The 27214-nt window shown below is 35.4% G+C and overlaps 1 protein-coding gene across 2 annotated transcripts in view; it reads right to left on the bottom strand.

Annotated features, from left to right (window-relative positions):
* RSF1 (remodeling and spacing factor 1) overlaps positions 1 to 27214 on the bottom strand; it is a 136947-nt gene that overhangs the window by 29290 nt on the left and 80443 nt on the right. For both annotated transcript variants that reach the window (XM_007490898.3, XM_007490899.3), the window contains exons 6-11: positions 15475 to 17198; positions 14161 to 14367; positions 9138 to 9242; positions 8040 to 8119; positions 3894 to 3948; positions 2117 to 2226 (exon numbers count right to left, since the gene is read on the bottom strand). In XM_007490898.3, the coding sequence (XP_007490960.1) occupies positions 2117 to 2226; positions 3894 to 3948; positions 8040 to 8119; positions 9138 to 9242; positions 14161 to 14367; positions 15475 to 17198 (2281 nt within the window). The remainder of the gene's footprint in view (positions 1 to 2116; positions 2227 to 3893; positions 3949 to 8039; positions 8120 to 9137; positions 9243 to 14160; positions 14368 to 15474; positions 17199 to 27214) is intronic.

Below are 27214 nucleotides of genomic sequence, written 5' to 3'. Positions count from 1 at the left end.
TGTGTGTGTGTGTGTGAAGAAGAATATCACAAAAATGCTCAAGATGCTTGAGCAGCATCTTTAAGGAAGGGCAGTTCTGAAATAGAGGTAAGGGGCATGGATATTCCTTGTCCCCTTTCTTCGTGCCCTGGCAGATAGCAGGCACTTAATAAATGTATGTTGACTATTTAATTGACATTGGGCACAGCTAGTGCAAAGGTACATAGATAGGAGATGGCGTGCAGTTGCATCAAATATAGAGGTAAAATTTGGCTATGCTGTTAACAAGTGGGAAGGGAAGTAATGTAAAAAATAGGCCTAGGAAGTGTCAGAAAGAGAGAATACTCTTATAAGAGATTATAAACAGTGAGGAGAATTTCATGGTTCAAAATCATGGAGATTACACAGGTACATGGGATGCTGAGTCCTATACTATTCTTGAGGATGGCTATGAGGAGGATGGAGGTTATGAGAGATGAGGGAATAGCTAGAAGATTATATACATTTTAGCTGCTCGGTATATGAGGAAAGGGATTGGGCAAGTAAGAAAACTACTAGGTACTAAATTCCTGAATAAAGGAGGTAAAGTAATCTGGATACATGTAAGATGACAGCTATAATAGGGATTTGGACTGGGTGATACAAGTAAATAGAATTAACATAAAGGAGCATTTGTTGAGAAATGGTGGCAGGTGGGATGTGGATATGACACCAGAGTATAAGCAGTATGTTAGGAACTAGGGACAATAGTGAACTTACACATGGCCACAGATCTTTAGCTGCATACCAGAGTTATTGAAGATGACATATACCAAGAAGATATCAAACATGCACTTGGCATTGAAGCCTTTGGTGCTTTCTATCAGACAGTAGGTACTATATCTGAGATCCTGGTAGGGACAGCACCAAACCAGAAAAGCCAGCTGCTTTAGCAAGAGTTTTTTTCTCTATATCTTTGGATTCCTAAAGCAGTGGAAGTTTCTAGTGGAAATATAAGCAAGTTTGAGAAGATAAATAGCACAATCAATTTCTCTTAAATAATTCCACAAAATCAACATGGACTCCTCACCAAGAAGTCCATGTTACACACATAGATAAGTGTGTGTAGATTATAGATTATGCCAAGAGGCATAATGAAGGATTGGAAATTTAGGCTTCTTCCACTATACCACACTCCCTGAAAGCACACGCAGATCGGCTGAAGGAAGTTAGGATAGGTCTGGAGAAGGAAGATTTTAGGGATATGTCAACTGTCTACAAGATTTTAAAAGATATTCATGTGCCAGTATCATGGGTCTTGTTCTGCTTGCTCCTAATGGCAAATTTAGGCTTCATGTTAGTAAAGTCTTAGTAATAATTAGAAATGTACAAAATGGAATGTAGTGCCTTAGGAGAATTGAGTTTTCCTTTAGCAGAGGTCCTCAAACAGAATGTGAGAGATCACTTTTTGGGCATATTGTACATACAGGACCTTTATCTCCTTCTTTCTCTTATGTAGTAGTATTGCTGGGTCAAAGGACTTGCATAGTTTAGTAACTTTTGGGGCATAGTTCCAAATTGCTTTCCAGAATGGCCTACCATATTCAAGGGATTCATATTCAGGTGTAGGTTGTACTAATTGGCCTTCTAATGCTGAAATTCTGTGATTCTCATTCCCTGATCAGTGATGAAGTCTGTGAAATAAAAGTACAAGGAACCATACTACTGAATGTTCGACAAAAACAGCCTGCTTTTAATCTTATAGGTCTTAAATGCAAAGAATCATGGCATCTTCTCCAAGATAACCAGCAAGTAAATCCTTTAGGGTTTTTGGTAGACTAGTGCAAAGCACAAGGAACTTGAGATCAGCAGAACAAAAGTTTTTATCTGGGTGTGGCTACTACCAGGATGACTGACCAAGGTCAAGTCACTTAATCTCTGAGAGCCTCAACTCTCTTTTTTTTCATAAAATGATGGAGTTAGAATAAATGACTTACAAGATCACTTCCAAACCTAACATTCTATTACACTACTATGCCTAATAATGGATAAAAATACAATTCTGATTATCTTATGTGGAATCACACTGACCTGATTCTGTAATTCTAAAAAGCCTTCCCCCTCCCCTGCATTGTAATCATGGAAACAAATGTCCTACCTATAACTTATACACTTCCTTGTTCTTGTCGACCTCCTTTCAAGAACATGTGTTTTGGATTTTTTGGAATCTTTCTTCTTTTCTTCATGATCATCGGTTAATTCTGGTTCCTGTTTTAATAAAATATTCATTAGGTAGATTAATGCACATGTCAAACAAATTTTACTTACAGCTTTAACAGGGTTCTGACACTTCCCCCAAAATGAAACCAGTGTGAGATCTGGTATATGTATTTCTTCTGACTTCAACTAGACCATGCTTCTGGGGGCACACATCTTTTAATAGAAGCAGGCTAAAATCTCCTTCTGTGCCTTAGGAGAAAAAACTATTCATAAGTTGCTTTGATCAAAATAATTTAACTCTTGGTAGCTAACAATATAATTAACTTTTATTTAACTTAACCAGGCCAGCCTAGTCCTCAGATAATAGATAATCCATCACTGAAGCCATTCCTGCTTGGTAAATTTTTCAGAAATTTGGGATATGTAGGCTTAGTCTTTGAGAAACCGATATTGCCTCTAAGTCATGTTGGGATATTAGAGGCAAATGTTAATGGAAACTGCAAAAAAAATTATAAGATTCCTAAACACTGTTTAAGTATGCAATTTGAACTACAAAGTCTTAGTGGCAATACTAAATACAAATGACATAGAAAACCACTGACCAAGTGAGGCAGATATTTTCAAGTCATTATACATCTGAATTCATCATTTTTTGTATACATACTTGCTTGAAAAGAACTAGAAATACACTGCAACAACTGAAATTAACTGCAATGAAATTTGGAAAGACCATGCTGCTTTTTCACATTATACCAAGTTTTAAAAAAATTTACAGATATAAGCAACTAATCAAACTGAATTCCAGAATAGCTTCCATTTAACTAGAAAAAATTAAGAATCTTCAATAAGTGAGCTTATACTATGTCTTAGGTAACTGGGGGAAATCTTTGATGTTTCTCTGATAAAGGTCTCACTTCTAAGATATAGGAAGCACTGATTCAAATTTTTAAGAATATGAGTCATTCCCCAACTGACAAATTATCCAAGGATATGAAAAAACAAGGATTATAACTTATCCAAACTTTGTATCTCCTTCAGTGCTCAGTACAGTACTTTATATATAATAGTCACTTAATAAGTAAAGTCAACAAGTATTTAAGTGCCTTCTATGGGCTAAGTACTGAGGATACACACAAAGAGGGGCAAAAAGAAGGTCATAACATAACAACTATGTACAAAGTATATACCATATAAAATGAAAATAACCAACAGATTAATTTTAGAGGAACCAGGGAAGTCTTTCTGTAAGAAGGTGGGATTTTACTTGGGACTTGAAGGGAGTCAGGGAAGTTAGGCAAAGATAAGGAAATAAATCCTGACACAGAATGAATGTAACATAAATATTAACCAAATGAAGAGATTACATAAGGCAGATAATGTTGATTGTATTTCCCAAATTAACTTTATTTAGAATCTTAATAAAGATTATGATCTAATTTTCTGGAAAAGAACATAATTTGGTGAAGTAACAGCTAAGTATACAACAGAAAACTTAAAATGTAGTTGTTTTCTCTTAACTAGGTTCACACCACTGATGTTTTACAGTTTTTTGATAAATGACATTTTTCTTGTTTTTATTAATGGCTATTAAATGCTGAAAGTTTGGTTCTTAGCATTCTGCATTGTTAAAATAACTTTCATGCTATATTCTGGTAGATTGATTTGTAGGTAAGTTATCAAAGCTTTTATTTTATATTAGAAATATATCAACTTACCTGAGGAGGGATGATGTTCTCAATACTGATACCCACATATACCAATCGCTCTTTCCTTAAAAAGAAAGCAATAAAATGAAATTACCTTAATAAATGTTTGTAAATACTATCTGAGTTATGCAAAAGCTACTAATACAAAAACTATTAACTTTATACTAATGACTAAGACCAAATCAGCAATTATACATTGTCTATCATATTGACTGAGCAAGAATACTATTTGATTTTCTTTTACCTATTTAAAACACAGGACTGATCTTGAGTCTTCTTGATGAAGATGGCTTTCTAGGCACTATGTCCAGCTGTTTCAGTGAATGTGGACATTTCCCCAAAGGTCAATCCTTGGTCCTACTGTCTTCTATCTTAATTTATGTACCTTCAACTGCCATATCAGATATTTATTGAATTTTTAGTATGATGGAGGATTTTAGAGTTCATTAACCCAATCAGCTCATTTTATAAATTAGGTATAAAGGCCCAGAAAGGATCACACATTAATAAGAGATTAAAAGAAATTTAAAACTTTCAGATACCTTATAGAACCAGCCCGAGTTAACATAAAGAGTTAAGTCTCAGGTTTGAGATGAGACTCCACATTTCCTGACAGTATCTAGGGTTTTTTTCAATCACACCAAATTATCTCTTTATTTACTGAAGGCTAAGTTGTAATTTTATAAGACTAACAACAGTGAAAAAATTAAGTTGTAGAAATCTTAAATTTATTGTAAGGTTCTTCAATGGCTATCAAGTCCAATTCTTATCTGAAACATTAACTGTAGTGGTCCAGGTTTTGTCTTCTGAATCCATACAGAACAAAAGGGCCAAATCTTTTCCTATGTATATCAGTTTTACAACTGTCCAGACAACTGGTCATCCAGTCTCCATTTGAAAAAGCATTGTAGTATAATAAAAAGAATACTAAAACACCTAGTGGCAGCTAGGTGACACAGTAGAAAGAACACCAACCCTGGAATTAGGAAGACTTGACTTTCAAACCAGCCTCAGATACTTACTGTGTGAATCTAAGCAAGTCATTTAACCTGATTGCCTTAATTTTCTTAACTGTAACATGAGGATAATAATAGCACCTACTTCCCAGGGTTATTGTGAGGATCAAGTGGGATAATAATATCTAAATGTAGCAGAGTACCTGGCACATAGTAGACATGAAACAAATATTAGTTATTATTATTTTTATTATTGATAATGATTATTAAACGTGGAGGCAGAAATCCTAGTTCCAATACTAGATTTGCTAAAGAGTCTATGTGAATTTGAGTTAGTCATGCAACAAAGCCTTAGTTTTCTAATTTGTAAAAGGAGGGAGTTTGACTACATAATCTCTAGTGTTCCCTTCATCTCTAAATCTTATGACCTCCAATGATGGAGAGTCATTATGTTATGATTCATTCCATTTTTCTCCAATACAATTGTTAGAAACCTAACCTGCTGCCCTGTAATTTACAGTATTGCGTCTTCAGAAATCTTATATCCTTTGCTTCCCCCTGCTGGCAAAGACTATGTATCTAAATTAAGGGCAGTAATAGGAAAATTTTATATCTCCTTAGTGATGACAGCAGACTTTAAAGATATAGCAAGCATAGCAGTGTATGTACTTTCCAAAGCATAAATACTGCAAAAAGACACTGTCAGCTACACTGACCATAAGCTACACTGAAAAAAAAAATGGCTCATATAATAGAAACTTCTTTGATCCAATTAAAGATTATAAAGGAACAAAACCAGAACCAGGCAGGAATAAATAAATATAAGATGTCAAGGTAAAAGGAGATAGGCCCAACATAGGATCTATAGGCTATACTGTGTATATGTATCTTATATTGCTATAAAAAAAATTTCACGTTGGTGAGACACAGACAGTAATGGTCTGTATATAAGTTTTCTCCTTATAGCTGGCTTGTATAAAAGAAAAATGGCTTATGATTGCCTTTCAGTAAAAGATGCCAACAAAAATAACATTTAAACAGCTATGATAAACATTATGAAACATTATTATTTGAACTGAAGTAAATGTAAAAAGATTTGTTTTATTACATATAATTAAAATACTTTACATAATTATATTCTAATTTGCCAAAGGATCTTTATATTTTATCCAATGATGCAATCCATTTAATGCATGTTCATCCTCAGTGAGTTTCATCCATGTTCTCCAGTAAAGTTTACTTTGACTATAGGTGTTAATGATTTTGCTGGATTTTTGTCTCTTGACATTGTGAGGATACCAAAAGAGCAAGCAGGATGGCACTCTGACCACATTACCTCATTTATGCTAATTCCCCTTTATGAGTCCTTGATTAGAATGTATCATAACTTGCTTAGACATCATATACGTGGATTTCTCTGTTGCATTTTGGATAATCTCCAGTCTCAATTCTTCAGAAACTTCAGTGCCATGAATTGCAGCCACACATATTGTAAGCAGCAAAGTACTGAGAGTAAAGAGATGGGTTTTTGTTTAGGGAAACTAATGGGGTTGGAAAAGTGGCTAGAATATTAAATGTAGAGTGAAGAATTGTGCTTGAATCTCACCTCAAACACTTATCAACTGTGTGACCCTAGGCAAGTTGTTTAACCTCTTTGGACCCTAATTTAATTAGCTAATGAAGTGAAGGGATTAAACTCAATGACTTCTATAAGGTTTTTCCTAGTTCTAAGTCTGTGATCCTATGAATATTACAATTTCCCAAAGTTTAATCCTGCTTGTTGTCTTCCCATTCAATTCAGAGTTCAACTCACTGTGTCAATCTCCAGCACAGGCCTCCTTTGTATATACTTGGTCAAGTCCAGTTTTTCTCATATTAGTTTTCTTCAATGTCATTCCACTTACTCTAAAAGCACATGTAGTCCTCTGATGTTGGAATCCAAATGTGGTGGCTCCATTGTCCCTGATGGTGAAGATATTTACACATCTTTCCCATGTCTTGTCCTTCCATTTTCATCTTTCGATATCCTTAGGATTTTGTTTTCTTTACATTGTTTTTTCCCCTCCACTGTTTCTCACTGTTGTATCAGATTCATAATGTTCCACTATCCTTCTCCCTTAGATTTTTTTTATAAATGAGTTTGTATTCTGAGCCAGTGCTGTCTTTAGCTGCCATTCCAGGTTAAATGTTTGCTGAATAACAGAGATTTTTAGGTTGTGTGGTCTTCTCATTATGAAAACTTATTTATATTAATAATTTTTATTTTAGATTAGACTTTAATTAAACCAGGTTAGATCTTTTTCTCATTATTCTTTCTTCTAGTTTTCTATTAATTTTGATCTTTATTCTAATAAATCAGTGACCTATAGATAATTCAGAAATGACTCCCAAATCAATAATGAAGATAAAATTAATTTCATTTCCTGTCATGTTCTTTGCTGTGCAACATGTCTGGTATCTTCTGATTATTTTTCAAATGTTTGTAATTACAAATATGAGCTTATATCTACAAGTTTAGACTTTTGTCTCTCCATATTGATCAAATTTCCCAATATAGTTTTTGCTGTCCTCTCCTATGCCCACTTTCATACTGAAGTAATGAGGCATCATAGTATATGTTAATTTAATATAGAAAGACTATTCTAATATTGTGACTACACAATAGTCACTGGACCTTACATCTAGTGAGGACTAACAGTATTTTCTGACCTGTTTTCTTATATTCTGCTACCATCATTGAAGCAACACAAGTGGAAGGATCGGGGGGCCGTTTTCTACTGTTCTTTGTTTCATGGGTTACCCTATCCAAAGAATTCTGTACCAACTGATCAACTTATTAGTGATATGCTTCCTTGGATACAATTAGAATTAGCCCATTGCCATGACTGCATCTGACATTTTTCCAGCCTGGCAGGACATGCCAGAGTTTATGTATTATTAGAATAATCATTAAACAACTTATGGCCACCTTTATGAAACCACAGTGAACTTTACATTATAATTATTTAGTTATAATTTTATCTTTCAAAGAATCTCATTTTAGGTCTTCTATTTAAAGGCTGCCTACATATCTACTTATTCATCCATTTTCCTCTTTCCCCCACATTTTGGATATATAGTGGACCCTCTAACTGATTTTAAACTTCTAAGACATAATGAGATTGAATCAACATGAATATCCCTATACAATCTTTGGTACCTGCGTTCAGCGCGCTCCTTCTTTTTCAAGGCAACATCCAAATCCTGCAATTGCTCCTCTAGTTTTTCGCAGAGAAGTTTCTATAAGGAAAAATAGATAGTGTCAATTTTCTATATGAGCAAAATACACTAGCCAAGTAATCTGACATTTTTAAGTTAAATGATGTTTATGACACAGGAGCTAATAAAGGGCTTCATGTTCCATGAGAATAGTAAATATTTCTGTTTGGAGACAGATAAACTAAAGGACCAGAACTGCACTAGACTCAACCTGAGCTCTCCCATCTCTGAAGTGAATTGATCTTAAGGATAATATATAATGATCAGTTATGAAGGGACACATACTTCTTGTTTAGGCTGTTGGCAGGGATTCATACTGGAGCGGTATCTGGCCAACATGTGTAGAAAAGGAGATAAAGAAAAGAAAACCTTAAATACCATAGGGAAAAAAAATGGATAACTAAGTTAAAACAGAACTAATCCATACAACTGATAAGGATTCACCTAGATGTGGCAACTTTATTTCACTGAGAAATATAAAATGTTCATTGTTTATAATTTGTTTATAAAACAAAGCTAACAAGCTTTTTGTATTTCTTAGTGAAATAATTATATACAGAATATATTATACTTGGTGAGAATAGTTTGGACTCCACACAAAGTCCTATATCCCATTCCTTCAGTATTGCAACGGAATTCATTTGGGTAAGCATCTATAGAAAGTGACATTTTTATATCTCAGAACAAAAAACACAACAATATTGTTAAGCAAGATGAAAACTAAAATATTTACTTGCATCAATTCAAAGTTGGAGTAGGCAGGTATGTATGAGGCAAATATGAATCAAAATAAAGCCAAAATGAAGAGGGATAAATAAATGGATAGGGTATGGGGAAAGGGAGGGATGCTTCAGAAAAAAATAGCTTCTTAAGGGTGTTATTATAATTTTTGATAATTCAGTTTTTATGAGTAGGGAAATCTGTATAAATTACAAACAGTGTTTATATTCTAAAGATAAAAGATGCCATATTAATGCCAAATATTATTCATTTAAATCTAAAAACACTGACTAGGTAGTAATAACAAAGGTCATCATACGTGTTGGCAAGGGGGACAAAACCACTCTCCATCAGGAATTATCATCAAAGGGGGACGAAGGCAGGCTGTATGGTATCCACTGTCACATGAATCACACAAAAGAATCTGGAAATAAAAAAGATTATTGTTATATAATTCTATGATAAAGAGTAAATTACTCCATTTTTAGAAAAGATAAAAGCATAGAGCTATAGCTTGGAGGGACCTCTGAAATGATCTATCTGAATTCCCTGTACTCCCAATTTTTTACATACAATGAAACAGACTTTGATAGGGAAAATGACCTGCTCAGGGTTATATGACAAGTTTTTGGTAGAACAAGGGCTTTAATTCAAATAGTTTGGCCCTCAGGACAACTGATTTTCACCACAGGGTTCCATCTCAATACTCTTCCAATGCCTTTTTCCCCCCTTAAATCTCAGGTTGGGAATGAAGTTCTTATTTATAGAGTGGTACAGTTTACAAAAAATACTTTCTTCACAATAATCAAAGTATTATAATTCATGTTTTAAAATCAAGAAAGAGGTTCAAGACAAGTAATGATTAATCCCTGTGAAGATTAAAATTAACTCTCCCCTCATTGGGAGGATTAAAATTGTAACCCCTGCCTATTTTTAGATTTAATCACCAAATCACCAAAAGTGTAAACATCCCACTTAATCAGTAAGTGGGAGGTCTGTGATCCATGTGTGTAATAGTGGGTAATGAATCAGAATTAACCTAACTGCCCCTGGGCAGTTTTAAAACAAAGCTTCAACTGTGATTGGTAGATGTAAAATTAAGGGAAGACACAGGAAGTGACACAAGAGAAGCATCTTTAAAAGGAGCTGTCACTTCCTGTGAGAGACAGTTCTTCATTCTTTGAAAGTGGAGACTCGAGATAGTTCTTCTTTCTTTGGAGTGGAGGCTGGTCCCAAGACCATGTTCCTGATGAGGCTGTTCTAAAACCTCTTCCTTTGAACTGACATGTGGTGAGTAAAAGGCCAACTCTTAACTGCTGGATTTTTCTGAGAAAACTAGCCTCAGGAGAGACTTACCACTTGAGAGAGATTTCCCTGGGTCCTCAGCTTTGACGAGGCCCAAGGACTAACTCTCCCTGCTCAGGAGTAAACTACTTAGTGCTTAGATCCCTTACTCTAGCCTCTCTCTGATTTTCTTACTTCACTCTTTCTACATTTTGTAAATAAATCTTTTTGGAATTAATATAAATTACTGGTGACCACACTCTTAAATAATCTAGTCCAACCCTTTAAAAAATAACCTCTTTCCCCCCCCCTTACATCCCTGATGAGCACTGATGGCAAAAACTTCATTTACTTTGTAATTTGTTTATTTTGATGGAAAATTAAGTTGGCCACACCGAAGCTTCACTACTGAGTACTCATTACAGGAGTAACCTTCTAAATTTATGGGTTAGTTAACTCTCTCTTAATTAAGTTACTTAAGTCTTTCTAAGCCTCAGTTTACTCATCTGTAAAAGTGAGATTCAAAGTGCTAATGTGATTTTTATCTAAGGATATCTGCTCTGATTATCTAATAGGTCATGATGATTGCATTACATAAAATATTATATATGTGACATTGCTTTAGAAACAGAAAAGCACAGATAAACTTTTGGAGTATACCACTTTGTGAGTTCAGTTTGTGGGCTCCCCATTTCACTGACTACAGTTAATAAATAGTCTCTTTATTGCTAATGTACTTGATTCTAATTATGTTGGTAGCATTGAGAATGTAAGGATCAAATAGATAATATAAAAAAACCCTTTTGCAGGCCTGACTAGAATACAAGCTCCTTGTATTCTTTTTTGCTTTGTTTATAGTTCTAGCCCAAGGCAGAAAGGAAGAGCTAATTAAATGTTTGAGTACTGCAAAGGATCTCAGGAGGACTTCAAGTCCAAGATCATTTTAATGATGAAGAAAATGGGGTCCAGAGAAGTAACATGCCCTGTCTAAGATCACAAAATAAGCTTGGGAGGTAGAACTTGAACCAGGGACTTCTTATCATGTGGATGGTTGCCTAAAGATAAAATACATATTATGTTATCATAAGAATTTTTTTGGTGAACATTTCTCCATCTTTGTCCCTCATGTATAGAGAAAAAGAGGGCAGGAGTCCAAAGTGCTACACCAGGAACAAATACTCAAGGATTTTATTATTCTTCAGAGAGGGCATGCAGAAATCACTCTATGGGCATGCACACTGTTGCCTGCCAGATTTTGTTACTAGAAAGGCAGAGGGAATCAGGTAGAGTTGTTCCCCTCCCCCTCTCCACTGTGCCTGATGACAATTTTTCACATCATCCACCACTCAGTCCAATGGGAGTGCTTTTCCCCTCCTCTGTGTGGGGTAAAGGGGAGGGGGTTAGGGTGGAATAGGGGGCAGGACATAGCATGCAGTCTCTAAAATTACTGCTCCAGGTGTACTCCTGACAAATGAAAAGGATGCCATGTACATACAATGTTTAGTGGGAACTCAAAAAGCCAAAAAACAAATTCTTGCCTCTTTAATTCTTAGCACAGAGCTAAGACACATAGTAGGAACTTAATGTTTTTTGTCCTTGACTTGTCACTCTTGCAAAAATCTTCAATCTACCTTTCTCAATCATTCTGATGGAAACTGTTCTCTTTAAACTGCTAAATTCAGTCTTTTCTTAGCCTTCTTTGCATTTTTAAAAAATATCATCTTGGAGGCAGCGAGGTGGCTCAGGGAATAGAGAGCCAGGCCTAGAGATGGGAGGTCCTGTGTTCAAATTTGGCCTCAGACACTTCCTGGTTGTGTGACTCTGGGCAAGCACTTAACCCCCATTGCCTAGTCCTTTCTACTCTTCTGCCTCGGAGCCAATACACAGTATTGATTCTAATATTGAAGGTAAGGGTTTCAAAACAAAACAAAACAAACTATCATCTTGTATCTCCACACACTTTCTCAAATGCATTTGTTGGATCTATACTCTGTCCTCCTGTGTATGAAAATCCATTCCTGGGGTGCCTCCTATAAGAGATCTATTCTGGTTCTACTGGTTGCTATTCCCCACTTCCTAATATATATGTATATGTGTATATATGTTCTCATTCTCTCTGTCTGTCTGTCTGTCTGTCTGTCTGTCTGTCTGTCTGTCTGTCTGTCTGTCTTACTTTTCTGGGTTCCATGTTGATAGCAAAGATTGCTTTGTTTCTGTCACTGTTATGTAAAGTGCCTAGAACATAATGAGCACTTAAAACTTACTATGACAATGATCATCTGCCCAGTATGAAAAGTATGAGGTATTGGGTTCAAATCTGGCCTTAGATATATCTTAGCTGTGGGACCCTGGGCAAGTCACTTAACACCAAATGCCTACCTCTTGCTGCTCTTGTCTTATAATCAATACTTAGTATCAATTCTAAGATATAAGGCATGGGCTTAAAAAAAGAAGAAATGCATGGATTCTAATCTCAGGGCTGCAGCCACTTCCCTATAGGAAGCTAAATACTTGATAAGAGAATACCAAATTTCCAAGAGGATAAAGGTACCGTGAGCTTTTATGATCTACTTATCATCAACCACAGAGACATAAAGACATTGGACAAAAGATACTGGAATCCATCTTCAGATTGATTTCTCAAATATACCTTATCATGGAAAATATATTATTATTACTGCTGCTTCTACATAAATTAAGTTTACAATACTGAAATAAATATCTCAAGTTGAACCTAGAAAAATACCCAAATTTTATTTGAAGACATAAATAATAATAGTATACTGCCTATATTGTTAACATAACAAAATTCTCTCCTGGAATATCCTGATTTAGATTTGCAATCTCTTTATTGTTTGATGTTTAAAGTCTTCACCAAGAATGTTCACTAGGATGTATTAGAAAATAATGACTAGGTAGTCATGGCCCTCCACTCTTTATATCAGAATTGCTCTAACACAGGCTCATATAACTTTTTACAAGGACGACAGTAATAGCCATAGAACAGATCCTACTGTCTCTTCTTTCTTCTTTATCCATTTTTTTCCTCCACTTACTGGCAGAATAATCTTTATATATGGTTATATCCTTCTTTCACTCAAAACTCATGAGACTCACAGCAAATAAATTCTAACTTCTTCGAGCAGTCTCCAAAGCCCCCAATCAGTTGGCAACAGTCTGTCTTAACTAGCCTTATCTCAGCTTAGTACCATCCAGGTATTCTATACTCCAGGCAATTATATGTCTCTCTATCACCTAAACAGAGCAAGAGGCTTCTTCATTAGATTCTTCAGAATTTTTCACCATGGCAGACAAATAATTTATCTAATTCAGATATTAGTTTCTAGTTATCCTGACCTAGGCCATTCACTTTGGAAAAGTAAAACAGCAAAAAATATGCTATAAAAATCTATCACTATTCCTCTGAGTATATGGTATTATGTCTATTTCATTCTGCTTTTTTGGGAAGTTTATTGTAAGGCTACAAAAATAAGAACTTTTTAGTGATTCAATAAGTCTTCAAAAATGGCTTACATATGCCAGAAATGCTATTATTAAATAACTTTTAGGATGGTAAACATAGAAATCATGATGTCACAAAAGTATTTACAATTCTCATTCTCAATCCTGGGAATTGAGGTGTATTTGCCTTGAGCCAGTGTGTTCTAGTAAAAAGACATTAGACCCTTAGGGCGTGGATTCTCTTGCTGGCTCTCTGTTACTATCTCTGTGACTGGATAAGTCACCTAATTTCCCTGAACCTCAGTTTCTTCAACTATAAAATGGGAAAAATAGGATCACAGGATTTCTAGAGCTGAAGGGATGCTAAGAGATCATTTATCTAATTCAATCCCTTTATTAAACAAAGGAGAAAGCTGAGGTCTAGAGCAATTAGTTAATAATTGATGTTCCATTTCTATCACAGAGTTGTTGTAAAACCATTTGGAGTAAGATAGAAAAGTAAGAAACGTCTAATTCAAATGCTACAACCAGGATGCTCAGTAACAGCTGATACAATCCAGTGATTTGAAAAGGATGAACTTATAGTAGGGACATACTAGTTCAGGATGATTGGGAAGGCCACATTTCTTGCACGGTTCATCATCATCTGCTGGCACAGCTTCCTCAGTTTCCTTTTCTTCTTCCTCCTCTGAATCAGCAGAAGATTTTTCACTCTCAGATTCTTCACTTTCATCATTGCTAGAATATTTCCACCGACCACGTGTTCGAGAACCTGTCCACCGGACTTTGTTCTTGGATTTCACCTAGGATAAAAAATGTTTATCTTACAACAGTGAGTATGGAACACTGACTCTCAACCTGTTTTTATTAAAATATTCTGAATGAGAAATTATAGGAAATTTTAATATCTAAGTAAAAAAAAATGTTCTATCCTACCTGTATTTAAACATTTTTGATCACTCTGATCATGATCTAAAGTAAGGAGATCTGTGGCAATCAGTACTTCGCGCATATTAGGTACTTAACAAAAGTTTATTTTATTTAATTGATAATTAGGAAATCCTTCCTCGGAGTGAGCTAACATTCATCTCAAAGTAACTTATATACTCTAGATTCTGACCCATTTCTGCTTTCTAGAGTCTTATTCCCTCTTCCATAGGATTGCTGTTCAAATATTTGAAGACCGTGGTTATGTTCCTCTTAAGAATTTTCCTCTGGCCAAATTAACTCCAGTTCCTTTTCAACTGTCAAACAACAAAGTTCACGGCATTTAAAGGCATTAAAGAAAGTTCTGTTTATGCACAGAACAAAAAACAAAATAGTTAATTTGACGGTACATATTCCACACTGTAGATTACCAGCATGGAGCAAAGGATTCCAACAGAAAGAAAAGGATATTTGTTTTGTGAGTTACTTTATGTTCCTTCTGTCATTATAATAAAGGAAAAAATAAAATGAATGCCTATCCCTTTACAAATAGGACAAACGTGTAAAAATGAGAAAAAACTCTTAAAAATCCAATCAATCAAACTAGGCTATAAAACAATAGCACATTTTGAGGGAACCTATCTAACTATTTGTATCATAACAATGTTATTCACTTATTTATGTGGAGTAGGATTAATTAGTCCTGGAACTCACTGAACCACAAGCTGGGAAAAATTCTGGTTTCAAGAGTAAGTAAAAACCTTGTTATGACCAAGAACTAATATCTTTCTGAGATTGCCTAAAAAAAACATCCAGGTTACCATGCTAATAGAAATTAAAATATTTAGAACAGGATCCTCACATTCAATTGAACTTCATTTTCTAGAATAGCTATTTTAAAAAATATCACCTAAAATCAAACACACAAAAATTCAAATATTTCTAATCTATTCCTAGAGTCAAAATAGTGAGATTAGTTTTACCTTGTTTACTTTAGAATTAGCATCCTTGTCAGGCTTTCTGGAGTTCTCCTTTTTGTCTTGTTTTTGGACAGATGATGTGTCTTCTTTCTCTTCCTCCTCTCGTTTTTTATCAGCCTTTTGATCCCGTATCTCAGCTACTTTCGCTGTGGGTCTAGATATTCTTGGTGACCTTCTTAAAGTTCGACCAGGAGTTACTTTCTCTTCTTCCTTTTCTGTCTCTTCCTTTACCTCAGTATCAAGAACCTTTGGGGGAGGATCAGGTTTTTTCTTCCTGCTAGAAATCCTGATTGTTAATTTGATTCCTTCTTTCTGCCTTTCGGATGTTATTTCCTTATTTTCTGTTTCAGTGGTTTCTTCCTCAGGAACCAGTTTATATTTAAATTTACTTTTTTGCATGGTGGACCCCTTCTTGGTCTCTGAAGTTTCTTCTATTTTACAAGGTTGGCTGCTATCTAATTTATCAATTCCAACCTTGGAAAGTTCCACTTCCTCCTTGAGAACCTCAGGGTCTGTTTTTTCCAGGTGCTGGCTATCATCATTGGGTTTTGATCCATCCTTTTCAGAAGCTGTCTTCTCCTGGTTATCAGGAATAGAAGAAGTTGGAGAGATCTCTGCTGCTTCTGAGGAACAAGGCATCTTCTCTGAATCTATGATGTTCTTTGCAGCTTCTTCAGGTATAGGACTCAGTTTTGATGAGTCCTTCTCAAGAATAGTCTTCTTGGACTTCTCTAACTTTTCTAGACATTCTAAGAGTGGAGGTCGTTTGTCCTTCTTATTTTTAGCAGAGGACTTTTCTTCAACTTTCTTTGGACAAGCTTCAGTGGAGGAGAAAGTTGTTTTCAAAGAAAGATCTTCTGCCATTTCTGAAGTGTGGTCAAGAGCTTTTTCTGTTTCTGGAGGACCAGATTCTTCCAGTCCTTGCCCTCTCTGAATAGTACCCTCTCCATCTTTCCCAGATTCATTTGCTTTTATGCTTTTATTTAGACCCATCAAGGACTCTGCTTCATTGTCCAACACCAAGCCATTTTTCTCCTTGGCTGGGTGACTGCTCCCTTCCTTTAGATTGTAGAGCTTGGTTTCTAATTGCTCTGTCTTATTTCTTGGAGTGGTTTTTTCCCCACTAACTTCTCCATTGACTAACTGTTTCCCTTCAGGACACAAAGCCACGATTGTGGGAATTCGTTTACAAATCTCCTCCTCAGGTTTCACCTCCTCTTTCAACGCATCTTTTGTTGGAGTCACTGATTTACACAAAGGTCCCTTGACTGGGCTATCAAAATCATCAGTCAATTTAATCTCACGTTTTTTCAAGGGTATCTTTGCTTGCTGGTCATTTTTTAATTTTTCCGTTTCTTCAGTTGATTTCTCTATAATTTCTGGAGGAGGCTTAATACCAATTTCTAAACGCTCAGGTTCATGAACAGTCATTTTCTCTGTGCCACTTTTAACATCTTTTGGTTCCACTTTGCATTCCTTAACCTCCACTTTAATAGGCTTAACATTTTCCTTGAAGGAATCATTTTCTTCTTTGGGGATCTTGTTCTCCTCATTCTCTAAAGGTTTTTCTAGCTTCACTATGACTGGTGTTTTCCCAAGCTCTTTTTCTCCTGGTTTCTCAACTTTCACAGGATTCTCTTCTGAGATAGGAGGTACAGGAAGATTTTCAGAGTCTTTTGCTGGTTCCTCCACTTTCACTTTCTCATCTTTTGATTTTAATTCCTCCTCTACAAAAACAGATAAAGGTTAATTACAGAGAGGTTTTCAAGTTACTTACAAATCTTAGCATACATATCACTCAGAAATTTTTCACTTTCCGCTGAGAAAATCTTGGCTCTTCTGTTAATAGAAGTAAATAGCAAAATCTATCAGATAGAACATTGAAACAGAACAGGTACATATCAGATAATAACTATATTTGTTTTAGACTTTGTATAACTTTGTATGAACCACAACAGATAAGTACAGACATAATGTGCACAATTCGATTATAATTTTCAAGTCAATTTTGTGAGTTACAAGAATATAGCATAGACGTTATATTATAAAAGAGCAACAAAAGACATATTTTCAAATGTCATTCTTCTTTCAGAAACTTTTTATTGAACTCATTTTTTAAAATCATTATTATGCTTTCTATTTACTTCACAAGTCACAGGAACAAAAAGCAAGATAAAATAATTTCAAGAAGTTGACATTTTAAAAAGTAATTCTTTGGGTTCCTCTATCTACTTCCTCTTTTACTTATGTTTCTCTTTTCTTATACTTTCTTTTTAAAAATAAGTATAAGTATGCCTCCCCTTACTTCCTACTAATCAACTAATTCTACAATAAGAGGCTACTAGGTGAAACAACACTGTAGGGGACCATCAGTATTCACTGCTGCTGTGTCAAGGAGTCTTTCCATTCAGAACACAGTAACAATGTTCTCCAAGGCAGCAACTCCCCTGGAAGAATAAAGAAACCAGGATTAGCCCCTCTTAAAAGTACAGAGAGGCAAGCACAACTCATTGAATGTGAAAAAACACATAAATGATGTTCAAAACTTGTTTGCCAAATTGTAGATTTACAGATTTGAGAGATATTCTCTTAGATGCTATTGAGGCTCAATATTGCTGATTATATTCCTGCCTGTCTTGACTGTCTTGGGCTCTGTACTTGCTTACATCATAACATCTTTCTTTACTTTTCATATACTTGCTGCTGCAAAATTTCCCAATAGCCCAGGTACTGGCTCCATGACAAAAGTACCTTGACAGATAGCCTATAGTAAGTGAGAAATCAGGCAGTAGCACTCACCTTACTAAAGGTCTAACACAGTAGATAAATTCAGAAAAATGTTATGTGTGGTCAATCAGATGACCATAATGTTAAGAGTAGAAATTGATGAGAACATATAACAACAATGTTTTTTGTAAAATAATGTTGGTTGGACATCCTTTACACAGAATGTGCCTGTCAAAGTTTGGGGTAGAAACAAAGTTATTATTTTGTTGCAATGAAAAAACCAGGGACTAAAGATTATATCAGGATAGAGCTGGCATAATGACTTTAAAAAAAATCTGAGTTATTTTCAGAGTAAACAGGCTGATCCTACCACTAAATACTACCTCTCCTGACCGGGGGGAAAACTTAATCCAAATAAACCCTTTACTAAGATAAAATTTTTTAGAAGGTGATGAACTACTTCATGGCAAAGGATAAATCAAGAACTGAGCTAGAATATAATTAAAGTAGAAAAGATGTAAAAAAAACCGAAGAGGACAGAAAGGAAAAAGTAAATTTTTTAAAAGTTAACATTTTTATTATAAAGTATCAAATTTTTACATGCAATAATGTTACAAACAGAGGATTCAAGTACCATTCAGTATACTAAAGAACCTCAACCTGGCACAGTAGTAGCAGATGTCTAGGGATTCGTTATTTCACACCAGCTGATGAATTAATAAATACTATACATAGGATGGGATCTCTAAACTGGCAGGAGCTTGGAGGTCATCAAACTCAAGTATTCTTCACTATTCAAAGAGAGAAAATACAGGCCCTATTTTTCTAGGAGATGGTAAACTGCCAGATCAGGGCTGGAGTGACCAGAGCCTCAAAGCTAAGAAATCAAGGCTGCACTTCTAATGGTATCAACTGCTATGGCTCAGGTGCTTTTCTCTCCACTGATGTGATACAGTAAAGAGAATCCCATTAATCTAGAATAATGGAGGACAAGAGAAACCACACCACCCAGTGGTAGAGCTAGTTTAGAATTAGGAGCCAGCTACAAAGCTGCCTTTTTGGTACATATGTGTACTGCATACACACTCTCAATAAAAAGTTATGATTTCTAAACTACATGAATCAAACAACTTCCACATTATAATAGGCTAATATCAGTCAGTCAGTAAACATTAAATGCTTACTATGTGCCAGGCATTGTGCTAAGCTCTGGGTATACAAAGGCAAAAGTCAGTTCCTGCCCTAAAGTGCCTATTATTATTGTTAAGCGGATTCATCAATCAAAATGATCAATTTTAGGTGCCTTTGTGCTGGATATGTAGATACAAAAGATAACAATGAAACAGTCCTTGCAGAATTGTGAAACAAACAAGAGATTCTAAGTAGCAGAGGTAAGGAGGGTGGGAATTCTAGCTATGAGAGACAGTAGATATGAAGGTATAAAGATTAGAGACGGAATATCATACATGAAAAACATTAAAAGGGAAGGCAAAACACAGCAAATGTACTGGAGCCATGAATAATAAGATTAGAAAAGGAGACTGGACACATGTTGTGAAAAGTAAAAAGCTAAGGAGAGGGCCTTCTTATTTGAATCTAAAGACAATAGGGAACCAACGGAGCTTACTGAATGAGAGGAATATCACAGTCAGACCTTCATTTTAGGCAAACCACTGGCAAACGTGGCAGACTGGAGAAAGAAGGACTTAGGGCAGGATGAACATTTAGGGGGCTATTTCAACTGTCCAGGTGAGAGGTAAAAAAAGATCTTTACTAGGCTGCTGGCCATGTGAGAAATATTATGGAGCTAGAAATGATAAGAATTGGCAACTGATGGAATATATGGGATCAGAGAGAACGAGAAGCCAAAAATATTGCAGAGGCTGCCTTCCAAAGGAATATCAAGGTTTGGAATAGGTTGGGGTTAAAAAGATGGTGAGATCAATTTTGACATGCAGAGTTTGAGATGCTTAGAGGACATCAAGTTTTGATATAACCAATATGCAATGGAAGATGCATGACTACAGTTCAGGAGAAGCAAGGTTTGTTTAAATGTAGATCCCAGAGTCATCTGCACAGAGAAAGTAATTAAATCCAAGGGAGAAAATAAAGTCACGAAGTGAGAATATAAAGAAAGAAGAGAAACAAACTCAGGATGAAACCTTGGGCTATATTCACAGTTCAGGGATATTATATGCATAATAAATCAACAAAGAAGCATGAGAATGGTCCAACAGATAGAAGTAGACCACTGAACTCACAGTCAGGAAGACCAGAGTTCAGAACTTGTCTCAGACTAGGCAAGATACTTAATTGTTGTCTGCCTCGTTTTCCTCATCTATAAAATCAGCATAATTGCCAGACTTGTTAATGATAAAATGAATAAATATTTTTTTTGCTTTTCAAATTCTAAAGTACTACATAAAAGCTAGCAATTATTCTTGTTTCATTATTATTATAAATGAGAGCAGTGTCATCAAAACCCAGAGATGATAAAATATTCAGTAGGAAAGGATAGTCTGGTGAAGAGTTTCACACACTTCAGAGAGGCTAAAATAGATGAAAATGTTAGTGGGTAAGGAAATACATTTGAACATATACATTATTTCATAATTCCCACCAGAAATCTAATAATCTCTAGAGATAAAATTGACAAAGGATTTTATAATTTTCCTATCTGCCATTCTAGTAATATTTTAAGATCAATGACATGTATCTTTCTGATAGTTGAGCTCCTTTTTCATGTGGTTGGCAAATCTGTTAAAATTGCCAAAAGACAGTTTGTATTCTGTCTTTTGTAAAATGTATTTTAACCATTATTCCTGTGAGTAATATGTAGTATCACATAAATATAGAATAATTTCTTTCAGATATTGGTTATTTAGCCTTATCTATTATACAAATATTTTCTTCATACCTGTTTATTTCTACATCACTATTTGTTCAGTAAAATTATTTTATCATATAATTTCTTCTGTTTGTTTGGCTGAAGAAAATCTCCCTTGTTTCCACAGTTGCTTTAACCTTTCTCCATTTTTTAAAACGATTTTTTATTATTTAGAAGAGGCTGCTATTGAATCAGATCAAATTTACTGTGGTATACCAGTATGGGGTATAGTCATACTGAATTTATTTTTGCTATACAACTGGCCACTCAGAAATTTTAACAAAATTTATTCTCAGCGTTTCAAGAGTGTGGGCTTACTTGGCGTAAATGATCTCAGCAAGACAGTTTATGACAAACCCAAAGACCCCAGCTTTTGGGACAAAAACTCATTTTTTGATAAAAACTGCTGGGAAAATTGGAAGACAGTGTGGGAGAGGTTAGGTTTGGATCAACACCTCACACCCTACACCAAGATAAATTCAGAATGGGTGAATGACTTGAACATAAAGAAGGAAACTATAAGAAAATTAGACAAACACAGAATAGTATACATGTCAGACCTTTGGGAAGGGAAAGATTTTAAAACCAAGCAAGACTTAGAAAGAGTCACAAAATGTAAAATAAATAATTTCGACTACATCAAATTAAAAAGATTTTGTACAAACAAAACCAATGTAACTAAAATCAGAAGGGTAGCAACAAATTGGGAAACAATCTTCATAAAATCCTCTGACAAAGGTTTAATTACCCAAATTTACAAAGAGCTAAATCAAGTGTACAAAAAATCAAGCCATTCTCCAATTGAAAAATGGGCAAGGGACATGAACAGGCAGTTTTCAGATAAAGAAATCAAAACTATTAATAATCACATTAAAAAGTGTTCTACATCTATTATAATCAGAGAGATGCAAATCAAAACAACTCTGAGGTATCACCTCACACCTAGCAGATTGGCTAACATAACAGCAAAGGAAAGTAATGAATGCTGGAGGGGATGTGACAAAGTAGGGATACTAATTTATTGCTGGTGGAGTTGTGAATTGATCCAACCATTCTGGAGGGCAATTTGGAACTTTGCCCAAAGGGCGCTAAAAAACTGTCTGCCCTTTGATCCAGCCATAGCACTGCTGGGCTTGTACCCCAAAGAGATAAGGAAAAAGACTTGTACAAGAATATTCATAGCTGCACTCTTTGTGGTGGCCAAAAATTGGAAAATGAGAGGATGCCCTTCAATTGAGGAATGGCTGAACAAATTGTGGTATATGTTGGTGATGGAATACTATTGTGCTCAAAGGAATAATAAAGTGGAGGAATTCCATGCAGACTGGAACAACCTCCAGGAAGTTATGCAGAGCAAAAAGAGCAGAGCCAGGAGAACATTATAGACAGAGACTGATATAATGTGGTACAATTGAACATAATGGACTTTTCCATTAGTATCAATGCAATGTCTCTGAACAACCTGCAGGGATTGATTAAGGAGAAAAAAAAATTACCTTCAAGCAGAGGACAAAGGGTGGGAGTAAAAACACTGAGGAAAGGCAACAACTTGACTACAGGGGTGGAGAGGATATGATTGAGGAAAGACTTTAAATGAACAACCTAGTGCAAAAATCAATAACATGGAAATGAGTTCGGATCGAGGACAAATGTGATACCCAGAGGAATCTCGCATTGCCAATGAGCAAAGGAGCAGAACCAGGAAAACATTGTACACAGAGACTGATACATTGTGGTACAACCGAAGGTAATGGACTTCTCCATTAGTGGCAATGCAATGTCCCTGAACAATCTGCAGGGATCTAAAAAACACTATCCACAAGCAGAAGATAAACTGTGGGAGTAAAAACACCAATGAAAAGCAACTGCTTGACTACAGGGGTGGAGGGGATATGACTGAGGAGAGACTCTGAATGAACACTCTAATGCAAATACCAACAACATGGAAATGGGTTTGAATCAAGAACACATGTGATACCCAGTGGAATCGCGTGTGGGCTATGGGAGAGGTGGTGGGAGGGTGGGGAGGGAAGAAAAGAAAATAATCTTTGTTTCCAATGAATAATGTTTGGAAATGACCAAATAAAAATTAAAAAAAAAAATAAAAAGAGTGTGGGCTTATAAAATGTTAACTTTTTAAAATGCCCTCTTTGCAATATCAAGCACATTAACTGATTATCCAAACTGTGGTTGAAGAGCCTCAGGGAAGAGAAATCTCCTTGGAAGATGGGTAGTCTACTTTAGGTTTGAATAGCATTAGGAAGTTTTTAATGACATCAAGCCTAAATTGGCCCCACCCAAATTCTCCCCTCTGCTCCTAGTTCTGTGCTGTGAAGCCAGAACAGGTTTAATTCTTTGTCCACAAATTAGCTCTTCAAAGTCTGATTAGAGTTATTATGCTCCACCTAAAGCCTTGTCTTCTGTAGGTTAAACATTCCCAAGAATTTCTTCCACTGATCCTCATAAAGCAAAAACTCCACTTTTTTGGGAGAACACTGTGAACTTTAGATTACTCCACCCTACTTAGTCTAACAAAAATCAGGAAATTGTGAACTGTAGATTACTCCACCCTACTTAGTCTAACAAAATCAGGAATGTCTACACCCATACTTAAGGATTAAGTATTTAGGAGGATGGCCTATGACAGATATATGCTAGCAAATGACAAATCAGAAACAACTGACAGACCCCTGGGCTGTCCTAAGTCAAGCCCAAGATATCACTGGTACATGTGAGACACAGGAAAGTGAAGTAAAACCATCTATATATTTGGCATCACTTCCTCTCTCAGGTCTCTTGGATGGCGGAGAGGTGGCTGGTGCCAGCTGGCTGAGTGTGTCGGCATCTTAGTGTGGTGGCTGCTATTGTCCGGTTTTTAGTGGCGAGTTTTTCCTTGATACCATACTGGAGGAAGCTTAGTAACTTAGTTCAGTGAGGCATCTTCTCTGAGATCTCTCAGAGTTTTAGGCTGATTCTTTCTCTTTTACCTTCCAAACACTATCCACTTAGAAGCCTTTAATCTTCTTCAGAAAACCTTGTGGCAGAGGATTTTGAACTCCCCCTGGCACAGGCCAGGTGGGAGAAATCCTATACCCTCTTCCTCTCTCTTCTCCTCGATTTCTTCCCTATTATTAATTAAACCACCATATATTTCCAAACTGACTTGGGTAATTTTATTTGGGATATTCACTGGTGACCAAAATTTAAATTTAGATTAGGTCACGACCCTAAATTATCCTTACAACACCCAATCCAAAAGGCATTTATCAAAGAACTGCTTTATGTAAGGTACTGAATCTATAGACACAAAACAAAGGCAAAGTCCCTAACTACAATGATCTGGATGCCTTGCTCTGGGGAATCTCCAGTTTATTCAACCCTTTCAACTTATCAAAGTCTATTTGGTAGTGATGAATAATTTACCATATTCTGCTTCTGAATAAATGTTCATTGATTAAATTGGTGGTACAGTTTTATTTCTTAATTTTGTACTTACTTAAAGAATCAAAATAACATATCTTTTAGCAGTTGAATAGTTTAACATCTTCCATATGTCTTCACAGTCATACCATACAGGATGTCCCAAAGTCTTGGTATAGTTTTAATGGTTCGGAACTAGGAATATACAGTATATGATGTTTCTTTAAAATTCAGGAGAATTTTTTTTTTTAAGGAAACTCAGGATACTGCATCTTTCAAGAGGGAAGCACTTTAAATAGGCAATAAATTTCTCACTTTGAAAAAAGTTTGTCTTAAACAATTCTTATTTTATTAGCTTTAGCATTTTATACTTCTTTATATAAGTATTAGATATCCACTAAAGATTCTCAAATTTGTTAGCACAAAGCTACATACAATAATATTAGGTTATTTTCATGATTAAAAAAAACTCACATTATGACTTCTATTTAGTGAAAGTTGTTTTATAACTGTGTTGTTTGTTGTTCAGTCCTTTTTATTTATTCTGTACTCTTCATGACCCCATTTGGGAAAAGCTACTGAAGTAGTTTGGTATTTCCTTCTCTAGTTCATTTTACACAAGAGGAACTGAGGCAAACAGTATAAAGTGATTTGCCCAGAATGACACAATTAATTAAGTACACCTGAGGCCAGATCTGAACCCAGGAAGATGAGTCTTTCTGACTCCCTTTTTTAAAAATTAGACTTTTTAATTGTTTATAAATTTTTGTTAGTCTTAAAGAAACTAGCTTTCAGATTTATCAATGCAAGTGTTTTCATTTCTAATTGTACAAATTTCTGTATTGAAGTCAATAATTTCTCTTTTATGTTAATTATCTCTTATCCATGTAAACATTCCATCAGAATATAAATGCATTGAGGGCAGTGACTCTTTTTCATTTTAGTTTTATGTATAACTAGCATTAGGCATAGTGTCTGGGCACACAATAAATGTTTAATAAATCACACGTTGAATGTAAGAATTTGCTTCTGAGCCCTACTTTGGTCTCCTCATATATAGTATCTATATCATCATTTGATATAATTTGTTATGGTTATCTTTACTGCCCACCATATCCAAGTTCACAATGGACTATACCTAATGTCACTCTCCTCTCCTTCTTCCTCAACTATCATGCTTCTTGGATCAGAAACCACTTCCTTTACCCTAAAGTTTAATCTTTTCACACACATACCCAAACTCTCATCCTGAAGCCCTACCTTCTTGGGAATTTCAACTATCTTCACTTTTGATTCTGTATCCCAACTGCTTGGCAGAAAGTATGGTATAAAGTAATTGCTTAGTAACTTTTAATTTATTTATTTTATTGAGGAGTTGAATCTATTTTATTTTTTCTTTGTTCTATTAAAGGAAATAATTTTATGTTATGATTTCTATGCTTAATCTGAATGAACAAAATCCACACTAAACAAAGATACTGTGTTGTATTAATAATAATGATGTAGCTTATTTTAAATTAAATTTCTTATTCAAAGACAAGAGCCTTACTTTCTTTCTTTTTTTTCTTTTCTTTTTTTTTTTTTAATTAAAACCCTTACCTTCCTTCTTGGAGTCAATACTGTGTATTGGCTCCAAGGCAGAAGAGTGGTAAGGCCTAGGCAATGGGGGTCAAGTGACTTGCCCAGGGTCACACAGCTGGGAAGTAGCTGAGGCCAGATTTGAACCTAGGACCTCCTGTCTCCAGGGCTAGCTCTCAATCCACTGAGCTACCCAGCTGCCCCCTTAGAGCCTTACTTTCTAAATAATCTGCCTATTCTCCTCTTTCTTCCCCTTTTCCATCTTTGCTTCTGTTGTTCCTTCTGAAATATTTTATAATCTTGTGAGTTTTTACATTGTTGTCACCTATTTTTTCTTCCTCTGAGACTCAATCATATACTGTATCACTAAGTTTGGCATCTCTTATTCAGGCCAGTCCAGAGTTCTAGTCTGTTAAAGTCTAGTTGGTTTCACATTTTGATAGCCAATGTGTTTAGCTCATCCTAGTGTCACATCATCTCCGCATTTAAAATTTTTTAATTTTATTCATAGTCCTTATCCATTTCTTTCCTGGAGCATGGATCTTAAAAGATTTCTGTTAAAATTTCTATGGACTGTTGAGACTTACTCTCTTTTCAGTTTTTCTAACACCTTTCTTAAGGATTTTCTCTGACCTGTTTGTTCTAAGTCACTCTCAAAGAATCGTCATAAATATCTTATCCTTTGGGTGTGTGGCTATACACAGGAGTTATATAGGAGTTTTTTTCCTTTTCAAGCAGACTATTTCTTGGTGATCTCTTTAGTTCCATTATCATCTGCATGCAGATGATTCCCCAACCTATACATGTACATATACATATATATGCCTTAAGTCTCTTCTGACCTTAAGAGCTATGTCACTAAGTGCCTGAAGGAAATTGCTATTTACAGGCACTATGAAGCATTTCCAATTCCATATGCTCAAACAAATTTCTTGAAAATTACACTGAACCCAAAAGAAATCAATGACTTGGTGATACATCAAGAAATACCAGACCAAAATCAAAAGACTGAAAAACTATCAGAAGATGTATACTATCTCTTATAAAAAACAACTGACTTGGGAAACAGGTCATAGGAAGCATATAAGAATTATTGGACCATAGAAAAAGGAAGAGAAAGCATATTTTTAA

The sequence above is a fragment of the Monodelphis domestica genome, chromosome 4, assembly GCF_027887165.1.
Source record: "Monodelphis domestica isolate mMonDom1 chromosome 4, mMonDom1.pri, whole genome shotgun sequence".
In the NCBI taxonomy this organism is placed as follows: Eukaryota; Metazoa; Chordata; class Mammalia; order Didelphimorphia; family Didelphidae; genus Monodelphis; species Monodelphis domestica.
This window is presented reverse-complemented; position numbering and strand designations above follow the sequence as displayed.